Raw genomic sequence first — 19,279 nt, forward strand, 5'->3', positions numbered from 1 at the left:
TTTTTCCAAGATTTCCCCCTCCATCTCTCCCCAATGTCAAACGATCTGGTCGAGATTTGAAATAAGAGCTCTGAGACATGGATTCTTTCTAAAAATCAAATTTCATTAAGATCCGATCATTTATTCGTAAAATAAAAATACCCCAATTTTCACGTTTTCCAAGAATTCCGGTTTCCCCCTCCAACTCCCCCCAACGTCACAGGATCTGGTCGGAATTTAAATAAGAACTCTAAAGCACAAGATCCTTCTAAATATCAAATTTCATTAAGATCTGGTCACCCTTTCGTAAGTTACAAATACCTAAATTTTCAAAATTACCCCCCTCCAATTCCACCAAAGAGAGCAGATCCGGTCCGGTTATGTCAGTCACGTATCTTAGACAGGTTTTTATTCTTCCCATCCAGTTTCATCCTGATCTCACCGCTTTAAGTAATTTCTAAGATTTCCGGTCCCCCCCCCAACTGCCCCCCCCCCCCCCCCCAATTACGCTTGATCCGGTTGAGATTCAAAATAAGAGATCTGAGTTACGAGATCCTTCTAAATATGAAGTTTCATGAAGATCCGATCACTCCTTCGTAAGTTAAAAATACGTCATTTTTTCTTATTTTTCAGAATTAACCCCCCCCCCCTCCCCAATAGATCGAATCCGTTCCAATTATGTAAATCATGTATGTAAGAATTCTGCTTATTTTTCCCACCAAGTTTCATCCCGATCCCTCCAATTTAAGCGTTTACCATGATTTTAGGTTCCCCCACCCCAAAATTCCCCCAACGTCACCAGATCCAGTCAGGAATTAAAATAAGAGCTTTGAGACACGATATCCTTCTAAATATCAAATTTCATTTAGATCCGATAACCCGTTCGTAAGTTAAAAATACCTCATTTTTTTATTTTTCAGAAATACCCCCCCCCCCAACTATCCCAAAGAGAGCGGATCCGTTCCGTTTATGTCAATCATGTATCTAGCACTTGTGTTTATTTTTCCCACCAAGTTTCATCCCGATCCCTCCACTCTAATTGTTTTCCACGTTTTAGGTTTCCCCCTCCCAACTCCCCCCAATGTCACCAGATTCGGTCGGAATTTAAAATAAGAGCTCTAAGACACGATATCCTTCTAAACATCAACTTTCATTGAGATCTGATCACCCGTTCGTAAGTTAAAAATACCTAATTTTTTCTATTTTTTCAGAATTACCCCCCCCCCCCAACTACCCCAAAGAGAGCGGATCCGTTCCGATTATGCCAATCATGTATCTGGGACTTTTGCTTATTTTTCCCATCAAGTTTCATCCCGATCCTTCCACTCTAAGTGTTTTCCAAGATTTTAGGTTTCCCCCCTCCCAACTCCCCCCAATGTCATCCCCAATGATATGAGACACAATATCATTCCAAGCATCAAATTTCATTAAGATCCCATCACCCATTCATAAGTTAAAAATACTTCATTTTTTTCTATTTCTTCCGAATTAACTGGCCCCCTCCCCCCCAGATGGTCAAATTGGGGAAAACGACTATTTCTAATTTAAGCTGGTCCCGTCCCTGATACGCCTGCCAAATTTCATCGTCCTAGCTTACCTGGAAGTGCCTAAAGTAGCAAAACCGGGACCGACAGACAGACACACCGACAGAATTGGCGATTGCTATATGTCACTTGGTTAATACCAAGTGCCATAAAAACAGTAATTTGTTTTTGAAATAAGATTTCCATAAAATAGACTAGTTTTTTTTGCAATCAAATCAAGCACGTCGTGTCATACGATAAATCATCTTGCAGGTTGGCTATATCTAGCACTTACATTGACACAACTCATCACTGCAGCGCCCCAGAGGTCGGGGTTCGTTCCACCGACTACTTATAGACCTCGGATAGGAGATGCAAGGCACATTGGTCAAATAGCTCTTAAGAAGCAAAATGATGTAAGTAAATCGGAATTATTAGCTCAATTATTTTTCGTTGATGACAATTTTTTATTCTTGCCTCGTCAAATATAGTTATTCTTTAATCTGAAGAGTTTATGTGCGGTTCTCAGGATTTTACAGATGGAAAAGAAGAACGACCGTAATATATTGAAGCTTTCTTGAAGTATTTGAGAACTTTAAGGGTCACGAAAGCTCATTTTCAGAACACCCTGATACACCCTTTGGCTTAGGCATGATGATATTCCTTAGCGCTAATTGACCCCATAATAAGCCACCATACAGATTTATTTTGCATTAAATAGCATAGCAAATGGTGTTATCTATTGTGATAAGTCTCAACGTGAGTTTTGTCACAGAGCAGTGTACTTTAAGTTTAGTTATTTCCTTTTTTTTAATTAAACCCGATTGAACCTTGAAACCTTGAACCTTGTGCTTTTGAGACATTTTTTTAGAATAACAGAAAACCTGGTAGGTTATCTCGGTGCTGAGTTTCTAATTGCTGGAAATTTTTTTTTTGCTGGAAATAAATTCAAATACAGACGATTTCAGAACCTAGTTTTTAATCGAAAGTATGTAAAAGATGACAAAACATCCGTGGTCATTTTAGGCACATCAGTGGTGCAATTCTAGGAACCCAGTGCCCTCAGAATTTCCTTATTTGTATGGTTTTTTCTGTAATTTCCTATCATCCAGATACAAACCAAAGGTTTTATTTTGTGACGCCTCTCCCTCTTAGAAATGAATTTAAAAGTACTTGTCTGAAGCGTGCCTTCTAATAAATAGTTGATGAATTTTTATTTTTCTGACATGATAGAAGAATGATTCCAGCCAATTAAAACTACCCTTGGTTCATAGTATTGCAATAACAATACTGGAGTCAAAAAACGCAGACCAAAATGAGTTACCAAACTTTTCTTAAAGATTTCAGGTTTTCGTGACACCCATCCTGGGCCCCTAATTCAGATCAAAAGCTGTTCTTGGAGCATTTTTCATGAATAATTTTTTTAATCCTCGATTTAAAATTAAAATGGTATGAAATCAGGGCCGAAGGGGATGTGAAAGCATACCATTTTCGCTAAGGGGTCAAGTGCGCGAAACATGTTTTTGATAGCCGGTCTGCTCGAAACTTGCAAAGTTGGCTCGAAACTCTTGGCCAATGGGACTCCAACGCTCGACGAATTCTTTTAAAAGGGTGCAAGTAAAAAAAAAATCACTCGATAGGCTTAAGACATGCATAATATTTGTCTTGGGCAAGGGAACCTTGAAGCAAGAAGGGTCAAAAGGTTGCAAGTCAGTGAAATATGCCGCGAGTATTGAAATTGGTCCTTATTTGCAAAACGAAAAGTAGCCATTTGTCTGCTATGACATGAGGCATCGTTTGATAGAACAACGAAAGAAGATGGGATTGGTGAAAGTACAAAATTGCTACTTTATCTGATTCTTTATACTAGCTCCTGTTTTTACATTTTTTTTTCTTTTAAGCGACGAAAAGAGATACAGCCTAACTTATTTTTAAAGAAATAAGAAGACAAAAGACCTGGACATATCGTCAGAGCAGAATGAAACACTAAAAAGGGAGTAGGACTAACATGGCGAAGGACTGAATTAAGTTAAAAAAAAAATTTCAATTAATATCTTTTAAATTATCGTCGCAATAATATCCACAAAATCAAAGGTCAATAAACTAGATGTTTTTTGAAAGAAGGAAGCTATTTTTAAGCTTTAGTTTTTAATTCCTCTAATTACCTACGCTCCAAATTAACTGTTACGAATTCAAAATGCTACTTGCAGTTTAGTACAAAGCACTGTTTAGAATCGGGTTATAATCGTAAATTTCTTCCCTTGATATCTTTTCCTAATCAAGGATGCATAATAACAAAGAGCCGGAATTATGCTTTGCAATCGCTCTATTGATATTCATATTCTTTTTTTCATAGACTCAGTCAAGCAGTAACCCAAGGAGTGTATAAATAGAATGAATTTTTAATTCTGGGCTGTGACAGACATTGGCGATTTATGAGTTCGTATTTTTGAAATTTTGGCAGACTTGCGAACTTTACAGATATAAGCGTATACTTGAGGCAACCTACGGTCGTGATCAGGGATGCCAACAAAAAAATTTACATCATGGAGATACAGTCTGAAATTGAACAAAATTTCTTTTTGTCTCTACAGTACTGTAGTACAGCCAACAAACTTACAACTGTGTGTTAAAACGGGTGTATCGGCACAAGCTTTCTTGAAAAGAAGGATAAAAAACTGTTATTTTTACATGGCTCATTTTAAATCATCCGCCCATTAAGCTGCATTTTTTTTAGTTTTTAAGAGATATCGGAGTAGCGTATACTGAACTTCGGATTTAGCCCCATTGTTGCAGCAGTCGTCTCGCTTAAATTTCGTAGCCCATTCCTTTTTCTAAGACAAGCAGACAAAGAAGCACCTGTTCTGGAAATTAAGGTTGAGATTCGTAACTTTTATAAGATTTAATCTTACGTAGGGCTCTAGTTTAACCCTATATATGCCGAGCAATGGCCTGGGGTGGCTTAGTTTCCAATATATGTGTAGCTTAACATGGATTGGATCGGAAGCATGTCATTCAGGAAAGACCAGCCTGGAATTTTAGCCGAATACATGTGACATGGGTTCGAATATCTGACCTTATCTTAGAAATGAATATTAGTTTACATTCTTCCACTTCTCAAAGCAGGTGCAAATGTCGAGGAAGGGGGGGGGGTCATCTGGTTTCTTAGCCTAAAAATGGACTTACATTGGTTGTGTTAGAAGGAAATTCCAGCCTGTAATCTTAGCCAAATACATGTGACGTGGGTTCGAACATCTGACCTTATCTTAGAAGTGAATATTAGTTTACATTCTTCCACTTCTCAAATCAGGTGTGAATGCCGAGGAAGGGGGGGGGTCGTGTGGTTTCTTAGACTAAAAATGGACTTAATTAGGTTTTGTCCGAAGGACATTCTTTTAAAGAATAGAGCAATTACTACGAAACTGAAAAGATAAAAAAACAGTGTATGGGAGGGAAGCTCATGAGAAGAATGGGAGAAATCATTATTAGATTCACTGAAAGTATGCTCCCATGTCTTTTACTAAGTGTGTTTTCCCCAAAAATTTTCCAGGAAATTCAAGAAAATTTAGGATTTTCTTTTGGGGGGGGATCTTGGCCCTGACTAATTTGTTGCTAATTTATTGTCAACCTTAATTTGCTATTTATTCTAACAGTCACTAAGTTTTTATCAAAATGTAATAAATTTGTGGAGTTTTAGTAACTTAACCAGGATTTTGTCGAAACTCTCAGTAATACTTTCGTGAAGGGGGAGGAGGTAAGAGGATCTCAAATTTTGTGTAGGACCAAAGTACATTTTTCTTTGGTAGCTTACACTACATCCTCACAGAGTAGTTTACACTGCGTCGTTTTTTTATGCCTCTGCTGTCTTAGGCTCTGCTGCTTGTTCAATATAAAAAGAGCTAAGAGCTATAACAAGAGCTCATATGGCATGAGCTCTAGCAAAATCCTAAGAATCAATAGATTGATTTAAAAGAAAATCAGGGGCTTAATGCCGGTCGGGATTTAAAACAAGAGCTCTGAGTCACAAGGTCATTCTAAATATCAAAATTTATTAAGATCTGATCACCCACTCTGAAGTTAAAATACCTAATTTTTTAAATTTTTCCTCTCCCTTCAGCCCCCCCAGATTGTCGAATGGGGGAAAAGACTTTATTAAGTCAATTTGTGCAGCTCCCTGACGCGCCTACCAATTTTCATCGTCCTAGCACGTCCAGAAGCACCAAACTCGTCAAAGCACTGAACCCCACCCCCTAACTCCCCCAAAGAGAGTAGATCCAGTCCATTTTAGTCAATCATGTATGTACGACATTTGCTTATTCAACCCACCAAGTTTCCTCCCGGTCTCTCCACTCTAAGCGTTTTCCAAGGTTTCTGGTTTTCCCTCGAACTCCCCCCCCCCAATGTCAACAGATCTGGTCGGGATTTGAAATAAAAGCTCTGAGACATGAGTTCCTGCTAAATATCAAATTTCATTAAGATCTGGTCACCCGTTCTTAAGTTAAAGATACCTCAGTTTTTCTAATTTTTCCAAATTAACACCCCCCAGCTCCCCCAAAGAGAACAAATTCGTTCCAATTATGTCAATTGTTCCATTATGTATAACTTGTGCTTATTCTTCCCAACAAGTTTCATCCCGATCTCTCCACTCTAAGCGTTTTTCAAGATTTCTGGTTACCAGCATTTCTGTTTCCCCCCTTCAGCTCTCTATGTCCCCGGATCCGATTCGAATTGAAAATGGAGAATATGAGACATAAGATCTTTCTATATATCAAGTTTAATTAGGATCCGATCACCCATTCATAACATAAAGATACCTCAATTTTCACGTTTTCCAAGATTTCTGGTTCCCCCCTCCAACTCCCCGCAATGTCACCGGATTCCGTCGCGATTTAAAATAAGAGCTCTGAAGTACAAGGTTCTTCTAAATATCAAATTTCATTAAGATCTGATCACCCATCGTAATTTACGAATACCTAATTTTTTTCTATTTTTTCCGAGTTACCCCCCTCGAACTCCCCCAAAGAGAGTGAATCCGTTTCAGTTTTGCCAGTCACGTATCTTAAACTTGTTCTTATTCTTCCCACCAAGTTTCATCCTGATCTCTCCACTCTAAGCGTTTTCCAAGATTTTAGGTTTCCCCCTCCAACTCCCCCCAGTGTCACCAGATCCGGTCAGGATTTAAAATAAGAGCTCTGAGACACCATATCCTTTTAAATGTCAAATTTTATTAAGATCTGACCAGCTGTTCGTAAGGTGAAAATACTTAATTTTTTCTATTTTTTTCGAATTAACCGTCCCCTCACTCCCCCCAAGATGGTCGAATCGGGGAATCGACAATTTCTAATTTCATCTGGCCTGGTCCCTGATACGCCTGCCAAATTTCGTCGTCCTAGCTTATCTAGAAGTGCCTAAACTAATAAAACCGGCACCGACAGACCGACAGACCAACAGACCGACAGAATTTGTGATCGCTATGTCTCTTGGTAGATACCAAGTGCCATAAAAACTGAAGAACAACTTCCAAGCAATTTCTCAAGAAGCAAGTTTGTAGTAAAAATCATAGAAGAGTTAAAATAAGAACTTAAGAAGTAATTTTCAGATTTTTAATAGGTCCGAAGGAAAATTTAGTTGTTTCAAAATATATTGACTGCAACGCTGCCAAATTTTCAACTGTATATCAAATGAAAATTGTTGATCTTCGGACCAACAGTCAAATCAATGATAAATAGGAGAAAGGAAACTTTCCTTGTAAATTTATTTTCGTCTTCGGGACTACCTACCTGTATGAACAAACTTTCCCTGGATAAAGTATACGAAATAAAATGCTGTGAACACTTGTCGGATCATTATTTCTAATTATTGTTTTTAATTGTGTTTCAGATTTCAACCCAAGCTATAAAGTAATTCTTCAGAAATAAATGCAGTTCCATCATTCTCGTTAGAAGTTGACTGGAATAACTATATTCAATTATAGTGCAATTATGAAAAAATGCTATAATTTAAACGAGTTTGGTTTGGCATTGGCGCTTTTGTAATTAACCGTAAAATATATAATCTAAAGCTACCTTAGTCATAATGAGACTGTTCAATTAACATCTTCATGCAAGTGGGCTTGATGCAAGTGGACAAAATCCTACACCAACCCTTGCAAAATTAGATCGGGCACTTCTGATCTAAACAAAAGTAGTCAAATAAAAACTCTTTATGAAAATCATGGTTGTTTTTCAGTTATATTATTAAACGGTGGAACACAGACATTCAAGATATTCAGCTCGGTAAGTAAAAGGGATGATAATTATGGTTGTTGGAAAAAACCATGGCACTTTCCTGTCAATTAGCTAGAGTCAAAGTTTGTGCCGTCACTTCCCACATAATTTCACAAGTTTAAGAAGAATCACTTGAAAACATTTTGCTAAGCTACTTTGCCAAATTGCGGGAGTAATAATTTGCGGTATATACACTTGTTCCTTCAAATTGAATTTAGATCGTTATCACTGCCTGCTTCACTGTATATATTCTTCATCATAAATGAGATAGATTTGTGAGTTGTTTTTTTTTTAGCTAGCAACTCACCGAATTTCACCTGGCTATTAAACGGTGAGTGCTGGCTATGACGTCTATTTTTTTTCACTTATTATATTGTTGCAGGACCTTAATGTTGTCATTCTACAACCATTTGAAACTAGTTCCCATTAAAGTAATTAGAATATATAGGTATTTCCCTCTTTCAATGTCTGAACAGGATTTTGCAAACCAGTTTACGAGTCATTGTTGTCCCATATGAGTCACAGAATGTGTTTTTTAATAACAAGCTATTTATTATCTTATTTGAATATGGAAAAAGACTAGTAAATGGAGCCTGGAGAATGCAGTTTTACGAAAGGGTCGCCAAACAAGGGTCAGCTCTAAACGACTTCAGGGTCCCTGACAAGGATGAGAAATGTGCTGGCCCTTTGGAAGCCCCTTCTGTTGGTAGCTAGGTATGTTTGAATTACAAAGCCCGTTGCGTTTGCTTAGCAAGAACCGGAGGACTGAAAATAAAATCAATAGATAAACTCTGAAAAGGGCGAGGGGCTGGGAAAAGCCATACCCCCCCCCAGAATAAAATTTTGCCCTCTCTTGATTTTGGAAAATACCTGTTTTTTTCTATTTTCCTCGAAAAATGCCGTTTTTCAGTTTTTTCAGCTAAAAAAAGAAAGAAAAACAATAATATAAACCCTCATATAGACTTTGAAAAATAATTTTACCTTCCCCTACAATTTTATGAATAGGCGTATTTTATCATTTCCTCTTTTGTCTTGCAGATCAAAAGTATATCAAAACTACTAATGTTTGTAATATTGGAAACAAGTATTTAACCTTTCTGTTAAAAAAAGAAGCTTTTGTCAAATTAGCGCTCGTATTTTATATACTGAGAGAGATTTTTCTTTCCCTCCCCTCGAAAAGTCAGAAATATGAATGAATTTATTTACTCTACTCAATACACTACGGTACAACATTGAGACAAAATAATACGCCTTGCCCCCGACGGACAGATGAGCTCATAATTATTGAGCCTTGATTCAGTCAAGTAAAAACTCATCTTCCCTATTTACTAATTCTACAAATATTGATTTCTGGGTTAGTTCTCAAAGAGAGGGGGGGGGGGTTCAAAAATAAAATAAAAACGTTGTGTTAGGCTACCCAATTTTCTAGGAAAATTTTCTTTCTGACATAAATGATATGGAAGCTCAATTCTTATTTGTAAATTAATTCTTATAGATAAATTTAAATTGACAAACTGATGAAATTTCTAAGTTTCGAAAAAGATTGAGTTGTCTTTGTTTTTAAATTTTTCGGAAGCTCGGTAATGAAGCTGTTCAGAAATTATTTCTCATCCGACTTCTCATAGGACAGTTACCTCGAGCAGGTCCAGTCAGTGTTGCCACCCAATGATAAAAAAAAATCTGATTTTAAACTGGGTCTAAACCAGTGGTTCTCAACCGGGGTCCATGTAATATTTCCGGGGGTCCACAGGCAAAACACGACAAATTGGGGGTCCACAATGATATTTTGGGGGTCCATGAAGAAAACAAACTCAGAGCGCTCTTTATTTTTAAGAATTCAATTTCTTCTGTAATTTATATTATTTTGAATCGGTTTAGTGACCTACTCGGAATGAATATACCGATTTGGGTTTCAATTCCTTTCAAAGTTAATGTTGCCGAAATAGAATTATCTTTGCAAGAGCCCCTCATCGAATTACAAAGTGATGAAATTATGTGTGCAAAATTTAAAGATGGAAAGTACAATATATGGAAAACAAATGATGTTGCTACAAAGTACCCTTTGCTCTGGGATAAAGCGCAGTTCTACGTTATTGCTTTTCACTGAGTGTTTGGGTGTTCACTGGTAGATGGTTGAAAAAGCTGGAAATACACAGAAACTTTCAAATATCGTTTCCGATATCAATATTTATATTTCGATATTCAGTATTGATCTTTTGTTCGATCTATAGATAGGCCCACGATCGGCAAGTTTTGACTTTTTTAATTCCCAGGAATTTATTCAAGCGATAAGAAGTTGATTAGTATGCCAAAGCAAAGGTAATTTACTCAATAACAACCTTGTAAAAGACAATTGGAAATACTCCACCATTTTCCCACCTGGATACCTCTCTATCTAAGTGGTCAAGTGTGCCTAACCTTGGCCGTCCTGGTGCTAGTTTCGCCGTCTCCGGCTTACGTTCAGCCACCTGACAAAAAAAAACAACAGAAAAGTGGCGAGGGGAACATTAAAACTTGTTTTTCGGCTATAAAATTAAGAAAGAATATGGTCAGTATAAAGAACTACAGAATAAGTTTCAGTAAGGTTTAACAAGAGCTAAGAGCTCATATGGCACTTGTGACGAGGCGAGAAGAGCTAAGAGCCAAGAGATCATATGGTATGAGCTCTAACAAAATTCTATGAATCAATAGATTGATTTAAAAAGGAAAATAAGAGGCTTAATGCCGGTCAGGATTTAAAATAAGAGCTCTTAGTCACGATGTCCTTCTAAATATTAAAATTCATTAAGATCCGATCACCCACTCGTAAGTTATAAATACCTATTTTTTTCTAATTTTTCCTCTCCCTTTAGCCCCCCAGATGGTCGAATCTGGGAAAACGACTTTATCAAGTCAAATTGTGCAGCTCCCTGACACGCCTATCACTTTTCATCGTCCTAGCACGTCCAGAAGCACCAAACTCGCCAAATCACTGAACCCTCCCCCCAACTCCCCCAAAGAGAGCGAATCCAGTACGATTTTGTCAATCACGTATCAAGGACATTTGTTTATTCTATCCACCAAGCTTCATCCCGATTCCTACACTCCAAGTGTTTTTCCAAGATTTCCCCCTCCAACTCCCCCCAATGTCAAACGATCTGGTCGGGATTTGAAATAAGAGCTCTGAGACATGAATTCTTTCTAAAAATCAAATTTCATTAAGATCCGATCATCTATTCGTAAGATAAAAAGACCCCAATTTTCACGTTTTCCAAGAATTCCGGTTTCCCCCTCCGACTCCCCCCAACGTCACAGGATCTGGTCGGAATTTAAAATAGGAACTTTAAAGCACAAGATCCTTCTAAATATCAAATTTTATTAAGATCTGGCCACCCTTTCGTAAGTTACAAATACCTCAATTTTCAAAATTAGCCCCCCTCCAATTCCACCAAAGAGAGCAGATCCGGTCCGGTTATGTCAGTCACGTATCTTAGACAGGTTTTTATTCTTCCCATCCAGTTTCATCCTGATCTCACCGCTTTAAGTATTTTCTAAGATTTCCGGTCCTCCCCCCAACTGCCTCCCCCCCCCCAATTACGCTTGATCCGGTTGAGATTTAAAATAAGAGATCTGAGTTACGAGGTCCTTCTAAATATGAAGTTTCATGAAGATCCGATCACTCCTTCGTAAGTTAAAAATACGTCATTTTTTCTTATTTTTCAGAATTAACCCCCCCCCCCAATAGATCGGATCCGTTCCAATTATTTAAATCACGTATGTAAGACTTCTGCTTATTTTTCCCTCCAAGTTTCATCCCGATCCCTCCAATCTAAGCGTTTTCCATGATTTTAGGTTCCCCCACCCCAAACTTCCCCCAACGTCACCAGATCCAGTCAGGATTTAAAATAAGAGACTTGAGACACGATATCCTTCTAAATATCAAATTTCATTGAGATCCGATAACCCGTTCGTAAGTTAAAAATACCTCATTTTTTCTAATTTTTCAGAATTAACCCCTCCCCCAACCACCCCAAAGAGAGCGGATCTATTCCGATTATGTCAATCATGTATCTAGAACTCGTGATTATTTTTTCCACCAAGTTTCATCCCGATCCCTCCACTCTAAGTGTTTTTCAAGTTTTAGGTTTCCCCCTCTCAACCCCCCCACCAATGTCACCAGATCTGGTCGGGTTTAAAATAATAGCTCTGAGCCACGATATCCTTCTAAATATCAAATTTCATTGAGATCCGATCACCTGTTTGTAAGTTAAAAATACCTCATTTTTTCTAATTTTTCAGAAATAACCCCCCCCCCCCAACTATCCTAAAGAGAGCGGATCCGTTCCGTTTATGTCAATCATGTATCTAGCACTTGTGTTTATTTTTCCCACCAAGTTTCATCTCGATCCCTCCACTCTAAGTGTTTTCCAAGTTTTAGGTTTCCCCCTCCCAACTCCCCCCCCCCCCGATGTCATCAGATCCGGTCGGGATTTAAAATAAGAGCGCTAAGACGCGATATCCTTCTAAACATCAAATTTCATTGAGATCCGATCACCCGTTCGTAAGTTAAAAATACCTCATTTTTTCTAATTTTTTAGAATTACCCCCCTCCCCAACTACCCCAAAGAGAGTGGATCCGTTCCGATTATGTCAATCATGTATCTGGGACTTGTGCTTACCTGGAAGTGCCTAAAGTAGCAAAACCGGGACCGACAGACAGACAGACCGACAGAATTGGCGATTGCTATATGTCACTTGGTTAATACCAAGTGCCATAAAAAAATAGTATTAATTTTAAATCCTTAATTGACTGATCAACACCAAAACTAAGCCGTTCCGCTCATCTTGGTGTTGTCAGTGGTTGCCCTTGTCAGTGGTTGCAGTTTCATTTCAACTTCTGTCTTTAAGACACTATCCGTCTCGTCAGGTAGTGCAAGGTCTCTTGCTCCATTCTCTTTCAGAAAGTGGACCTTAAGAACCTTAGTTGGTACTTTTTAAATAATAATAATAACATAGTGAACATAATTCCCCTTCTTGCTGTTCAGCAGTGGCGTCTTTTTTTTTGGGGGGGGGGTAATTTTCCTTCCCAACAATTTGTAAAAAAAAAATATTATACAGCCTATGCCCCTTGACTATCCAGATATGAACCCCTCTTGCCCCCAATATAAATGCTGGAGATTCGCCCCTGCTCTTCAGCTCAACCAGAATGTAATCACCAGCCTTGCCTTTCACAGTGTACAATCAGAAGTTACTGGTAGGGGTAGGGGGGTGTCTTCACCATCCATACTGGAGTCTGAAGAGTTGTTGTATACAGAGTCATCTACGTCTGGATCGTCACTCCAACTGCAACTCTTGTTACGAGATTAAACAAAATAAAAAGTTTTTTCAACTGAAAATAAGGAGCAAAACTTTTCAACAGAAACCATTAAGTATATGAGGGGGTTCACCCATTTGTCAGTACCTCGCTTATTCCACTAAAGTTTAAATTATGTTCCAATTGTTTAAGAATGACCCCTGAATCACAAAGGCCGTTTAATTAGAATAAATAGCTCAATTGAAAATGATAAAAATACTTTAGCGTAAAGAGCGAAGTATTGACGAGGGGGAGAACCCCTCATACACGTAATAATTTTGGTTTGTTTAAAGTTTAAACGTTGCTCCTTACTTTCAATTTCAATTTAGTTTTTTATTTAATTTATCATCGTTTTTTAAATAATGCTCGGAAAAACGACACCCCCTTCATGGAAAATTCTCTTCCCCTATGAAAAATTACTCCGTGGAAATATCCTCCCACGTAACTCACTTCATCGAACCCCCTCACCCCCACCAGAAAAAATCCCCCCCGAAAACGTCTGTAAACTTCCTAATAACCATTACTATATTTAAACAATGGGCGAAGTTCATAACTTGCAGCCCTTTCCCCGGGAACTGTTGTGTATTAAATTGTCCTCAGAGACATAGTTGTTAGATTTGTCGACTATGCTGAACAAAATTGCTATCTCAAAATTTTGACCCAGTGGGGAGAAAATGAGCCTGGGAGGGGATCTAGTTGCCCTCCAAGTTTTGGTAACTTAAAAAGGGCACTAGAACTTTAAATTTCCGTTCGAATGAGCCCTCTCACAACATTCTAGGACCACTGGGTCGATATGATCGCCCCTGGAAAAAAAACAAATGAACACGCATCTGTGATATTTCTTTTGAAAATAAAAACAGAATTCCACATTTTTGCAGATAGGAGCTTGAAACCTCTTCAGTATGATTCTCTGATATGCTGGATCTGATGGTATGATTTTCATTAAGATTCTATGACTTTTTAGGGGTGTTTCCCCCTTTTTTCAAAAATAAGACAAATTTTCTGAGACTCGTAACTTTTGATGGGTAAGCTTAAACTTGGTGAAACATATATATTTAAAATCAGCATAAAAATCTGATTCTTTTGATGTATCTCTTGGTATCAAAATTCCGGTTTATAGAGTTTTCGTTACTATTGAGCAGGGTCGCTCCTTATTTACAGTTTGTTACCAAGAACTGTTTGAAACATGGCCTTTTTTTGCCCTTTCACTTCTCTGACTTTCTTCCTTTCCAGGACTAGGGTTTTCTTGGCAGATACAGCTTTTATCCCAGCAGTAATGCGTTCTTTCGCAGGAGTGTCAGCGAGCACTTCTGACTTTTTCATATATTTTTTTCCTTGGAGGTTTCGTGTTGAGCGTTTTGGAAAGGGGTTTGCAGGTTCTTCCTTTCCAGGATTAGGGTGTCTTGACAGATGCAGCTTTTATCCCAGCAGTAATGCGTTCTTTCGCAGGGGTGTCAGAGAACACTTCATACTTCTTCATTCTTTTTTTTTCTGTGGATATTTCGTGTTGAGCGTTTTGGAAAGGGGCTTGCATGGACGATCTCTTTTAACGAATCATCTGTTGACCTTTGCTTCTCATGAGAGACAGAAGTTTACTGTGTTTGTTTCCGGGTTCCGGGAGCATAGAAACTTCCCTGGTAAGGGATTCACTAGATGTGGTAGCCATTCTGTCTGAGACATACAACAAGAGGAACTCATAATCCCTGAAGACATCTCTGTTGGTGGGGTAGACCCCACTTGCTCTAAATCCACTAATCATATTCTCAGGAGCCTTTGGATATGCTTTCCCCCACAGCAGAGCAATGTTATACACTGATATAGTTTAACATTTATGGACAATTCCTGAATATATTTAAAGAATGGTGCTGTCTAAAGCTTCTCTAATATAACCCGGTTATATTATTGGTTCCTGTCTGATTATACTGAAAAAAAAATGTTTTCGAATTTTTGCTTGGATGACGTAGAGGCCTATATGCGTAAGATGCTTAGTTTTGTTCAAAATACATGATTGCACTGTTAGCTGTATTAATTCAGTAGGCTAACATAGGCTAGATAGTGTTCACAAAAATTTTATTGGACTGAAATTCGGTCCAAGCATAGATTAAATGTCTTGCTTTACTAGAAAGGGCTGGTTCATTCATTTTTTAGTCATATGTTTCGTGGCGCATTTTATAATATTTAGTAAGTAAAACAGTTCAAAATAGGGATGATACCTTTTTTATTGACAGTGAATAGATATAAAATTATTTAACTGGATATTTCGAACACATATACAGTGCTCATCATCAGCAGTAATATGTGTTCGAAATATCCAGTTAAATAATTTTATATCTATTCACTGTCAATAAAAAGGTATCATCCCTATTTTGAACTGTTTTACTTTCGTCATGGAAAGGCAGTGTGGTCTTCGAAGTTATAATATTTAGTATTTGATAGCCTAACTTAGACAATATATCCGCTCAATTGAAGACGCTTCAAAATAAGTCTTCTCTTTCACTTTCAAGATCTATCCCACAATGCCAAACAGATAGCAATCAAAACTCACATGGTGCATGTCAAAACAATTCATCTATGAACCTTGAGTAATATAAACGAGCCAATGCTGACAATATATTTTTTGTCCTTTTTTTATTATTCTATAGGTGGGTTTTATGTATGTTTTACTTCTATTTCATACTATATACTATAAAATAGGGTGTTCTACAAATTGAAAAAAAATAGTGCTTCAAGCTGGCTGGAAAAGTGCTTCTCACACCCAAGATCAACAGAAAAAATTGCGAAGACAAGTAAAATCTAGTTTTTCATGAGGTATCAGGCTCTTCTGGGCGATGAGATGTGTAGTTTTTAGTTTCAGTAACGTAACAGGAAAATCACTATTAAAAATAAAAAACTTTATAAAGAAAATAATCACAAAAGGTTATCGTCGTAATCTATCTTCTTTCCATATACATTGTGAAACACTTAAAATTCTTGTTCTTTCCTCCTTTCTAGAAAGTCATCTTCTTCTGAAACAGAATATTTCTAGTTCTGTCGATTTCTTGCGGATTGATTGTTTTATCCATGATACTTTCAGCCAAAAAGCTTTTCTGGAATAGTCTTTAAGAGGAAACAATTCAAGCAAGATACTTATCGTATAAAAACAAGAAAGGAAATAATAAATGAAAAGAGAAAAATCAAATAGGTGAAAAACGAGGATTTCGTCTGCCAGTAGCAAAATATGAAAAACAAGCAAATATTTTGACAAGGACCTCCACCAAGTCGTCCTCAGTACTAAAAAAATGAGAAAAAGGGAAAAGTTCAAAATAAGAAAGTTCATTCACTAATACAGGCTCCTGAGCTCAACCGAACCGAATTTTCGCTACTTACAGCTCGATAAGTTCACTCCAGAAAAATAAAAAAAAGAGAAAGAATTCAGAAAAGTCTTATGATTCAATCTCCGTTAAGGATGTACTCATCAAATTCTTTTAAAATCTAAACGTCAATACAAAACTCTATGATTAAGTGACGCTTAGCTGGTCTGGGAGGCTCCACTTTCCTCTAAATGCTGCTGCTTAATGTGCCAATACCAAATATTTTTATATTTGGTCTGCTCCATATGTCTAAAATTAGTAATTTCATATAGTCTTGATCTTTCTCTTATTATTTTTTTCTTAAGCCAATGCATCTTATTTTGAAAGATGCCTGTGCAGCAATTCTTCAAAGACTAACGATAAACCCTCTGATGACCTATATTTCAGTACGATAAAGTATTTTCCCAATGTTCTTCGTGCTTCTTAGGAAATCATTAGAGTTTGGGGGCAAAAAATAGAATTTGGGCCCCGAGTTTGGCAATGCGGCATAAAATGTACAGTTATATAAATTAAACAGTAAGGAAAAGATGAGGTGATGGGCAAGGGCGTATCTAGGGATGGTTAAGGGTTTGACCCCCCCCCCCCATAGTTTGCCCGACTTGTAGAAATTTAACAAAAATGTATATAAACAGAAATTTGATGCATCTTTTAAAGTTTGTTTTGTAACCCCTCTCCCCTCCAATAAAACTTCCCCTTGAATAAAAATCCTGGACAGAAACTTAAGCATGGGCGAAAATAACCTGTTCTTGTCGTTTCCATCGCAGAAAAATGAACTGATGGTAATTGGAATTAGGGGTTGAATTTTGAGCTCAGAAGTGCAGAAGTGACTGACTCCTTTAAATTTGATGGGTTGCAAAGGGTTTTCTGTTCTTTATTCAAACGACTCTGATGTTCTGATTAAATTCTAATGTGAAAAATCTAATTATGAAAAGTAAATCTGACTGAAATTACGAAGTTTTGAACAGAAGGGAGTAGTCTTTTCCACTAAAATTTTCTACCCGTGCGGTAGTAGAATTTGCCAGAAGTCATTTATTTGTTAACGTATACTTAGCCAAAGACTAGAAAAAACGTGATTTTGTAGTTAATTTGTGTATTAGCTTTTGGTCAAATTGTGCACGGGTTTTTGACCCGGTTGTTGGGCTTTACTTTTTTGGCCGGTTATGCAACTGTGTGGGAATTCTTTTTATTAAAGTAAATTAATCATCAAAGGACAGCGATGGAATATCATAAGCCTGGATTGTCAATGTGTTACTCACGATTGGCCTGTAGATAATATCTTACTCACTTGTCCTTTGCCAGTCATTCGTGAGACAATAGTTCGAATTAAGCTGAATATATCTTTTTTAAACTTGCAAATGCATGTATGCTATTACGGTGCATCTAGGTTAACATAATTCCTCGATGTACCTAGTAGTAGTAGTAGTAGTAGTAGTAGTAGTAGTAGTAGTAGTAGTAGTAGTAATAGTAGGAGTATTACTACTACTACTACTACTACTACTACCTCCTAAGCTCAAAAGTTCGGTAGAAGAGTCAAAGAGCGGCTTTTTGTTATCTTCCAAAGGTGTTGTACTACGTGAATGTATCTTTCAGGATTTGATCTTTACTAAAATTGAATAAAAAAACAGGTTTTTTCAACTGAAAGTAAGGAGAAATATTAAAACTTGAAAAAACAAGAATTGAAGGGGCTGCCCCTTCCTCATCCTCGCTCTTTACGCTAAAGTATTAAAGTTCTTTAAAATACTTCTAATTCAACAGCTCTTGTGTCTCAGGAATCGTTTTTGAAAAATTGGGACAAAATTCAAACTGTAGCGTAAAGAGCGATGGACGAGGAAGGGGCAGTCCCCTCATATACGGAATAATTTCTAAGATGTGTGTTGAGATCCTTCTATGGGCAAGATACGACTCCGCGCAACTGTGTGTCTATATAGGCTGTGGAATGGATTGAAAGCAATATAAGAAAAGTGCGATATCGCAGATGACTAATCACAATGAACGTAGGCCTTGTCTTCTATTGTAATGATTTAGAGCTTTTCCAGACGAATCCTTCTTAATCAAGCCCACTTCACAGGTGAAAAACTCGAAAAACTAAAACAACCTCTTTAAGGTTTTTCACCCACTGGTTGGGAAAACTGATCTAGATCTTGAACTTCTTGTTTCTCTGTTCATATTTATCCGATACTTCTGTAAGAAAAGGAAAATTTAAATCAACCGCATACATTTTTTTCTTTAGTGTTCAAATTTGATGTCTAAAAGTTCTGAGGTTCTGATCCAGGGTTGTATCTGGGATTTTTTTCGAGGGGAGAATGACAAAGTTTTTTTTTCGGGGGGGGGGGGGTTACGAAAAAGATCAAAAAACGCATTAAATAATTTGTTTATATTCATTTATGTTACGTTTTTACGAGTCGGACAAATATTTTTTTGGGGGGAGGGGGGGGGGTAAAAACTCTATCCCCCTGGATACAGACTTCTTTTGATCTCAAGCAGGACCGCCACTGATCATTCTTCATATCATGTCCCAAAGCCTCTGAGAGATCCGCTTTCATGGCCCTAAATATATTCCCAACAAGCACAAAATACGTCGGAAAACCTCTCTAAAGATTTCACGTTTCCTCTTACATACTAGCAACCGCCTCAAGGTTTTCAAACCTTAGGACCTGAAGAGTATTGCCGCTTCTAGGGTTTACTCCTCATCTAATCAATTTGATCAGGAATATCAAGCAATAAATTTAACTTCAAATTACCATTATCTGATTCTCGTTCTTGTGTTTCTTTTCTTCTTATTATTGTTCTTTTAATTTGGACTCACAAGTATGGATTAATAGTAGAAGA

General features: G+C 37.4%; 1 protein-coding gene across 1 annotated transcript in view; it reads left to right on the top strand.

Annotated features, from left to right (window-relative positions):
* LOC136038734 (uncharacterized) overlaps positions 1-19,279 on the top strand; it is a 74,903-nt gene that overhangs the window by 31,134 nt on the left and 24,490 nt on the right. Inside the window, exon 2 of the mRNA XM_065722087.1 lies at positions 1,776-1,918. Coding sequence (XP_065578159.1) covers positions 1,776-1,918 — 143 coding nt within the window. The remainder of the gene's footprint in view (positions 1-1,775; positions 1,919-19,279) is intronic.

This window comes from Artemia franciscana, chromosome 18 (genome assembly GCF_032884065.1).
Source record: "Artemia franciscana chromosome 18, ASM3288406v1, whole genome shotgun sequence".
NCBI classification, from domain to species: Eukaryota; Metazoa; Arthropoda; class Branchiopoda; order Anostraca; family Artemiidae; genus Artemia; species Artemia franciscana.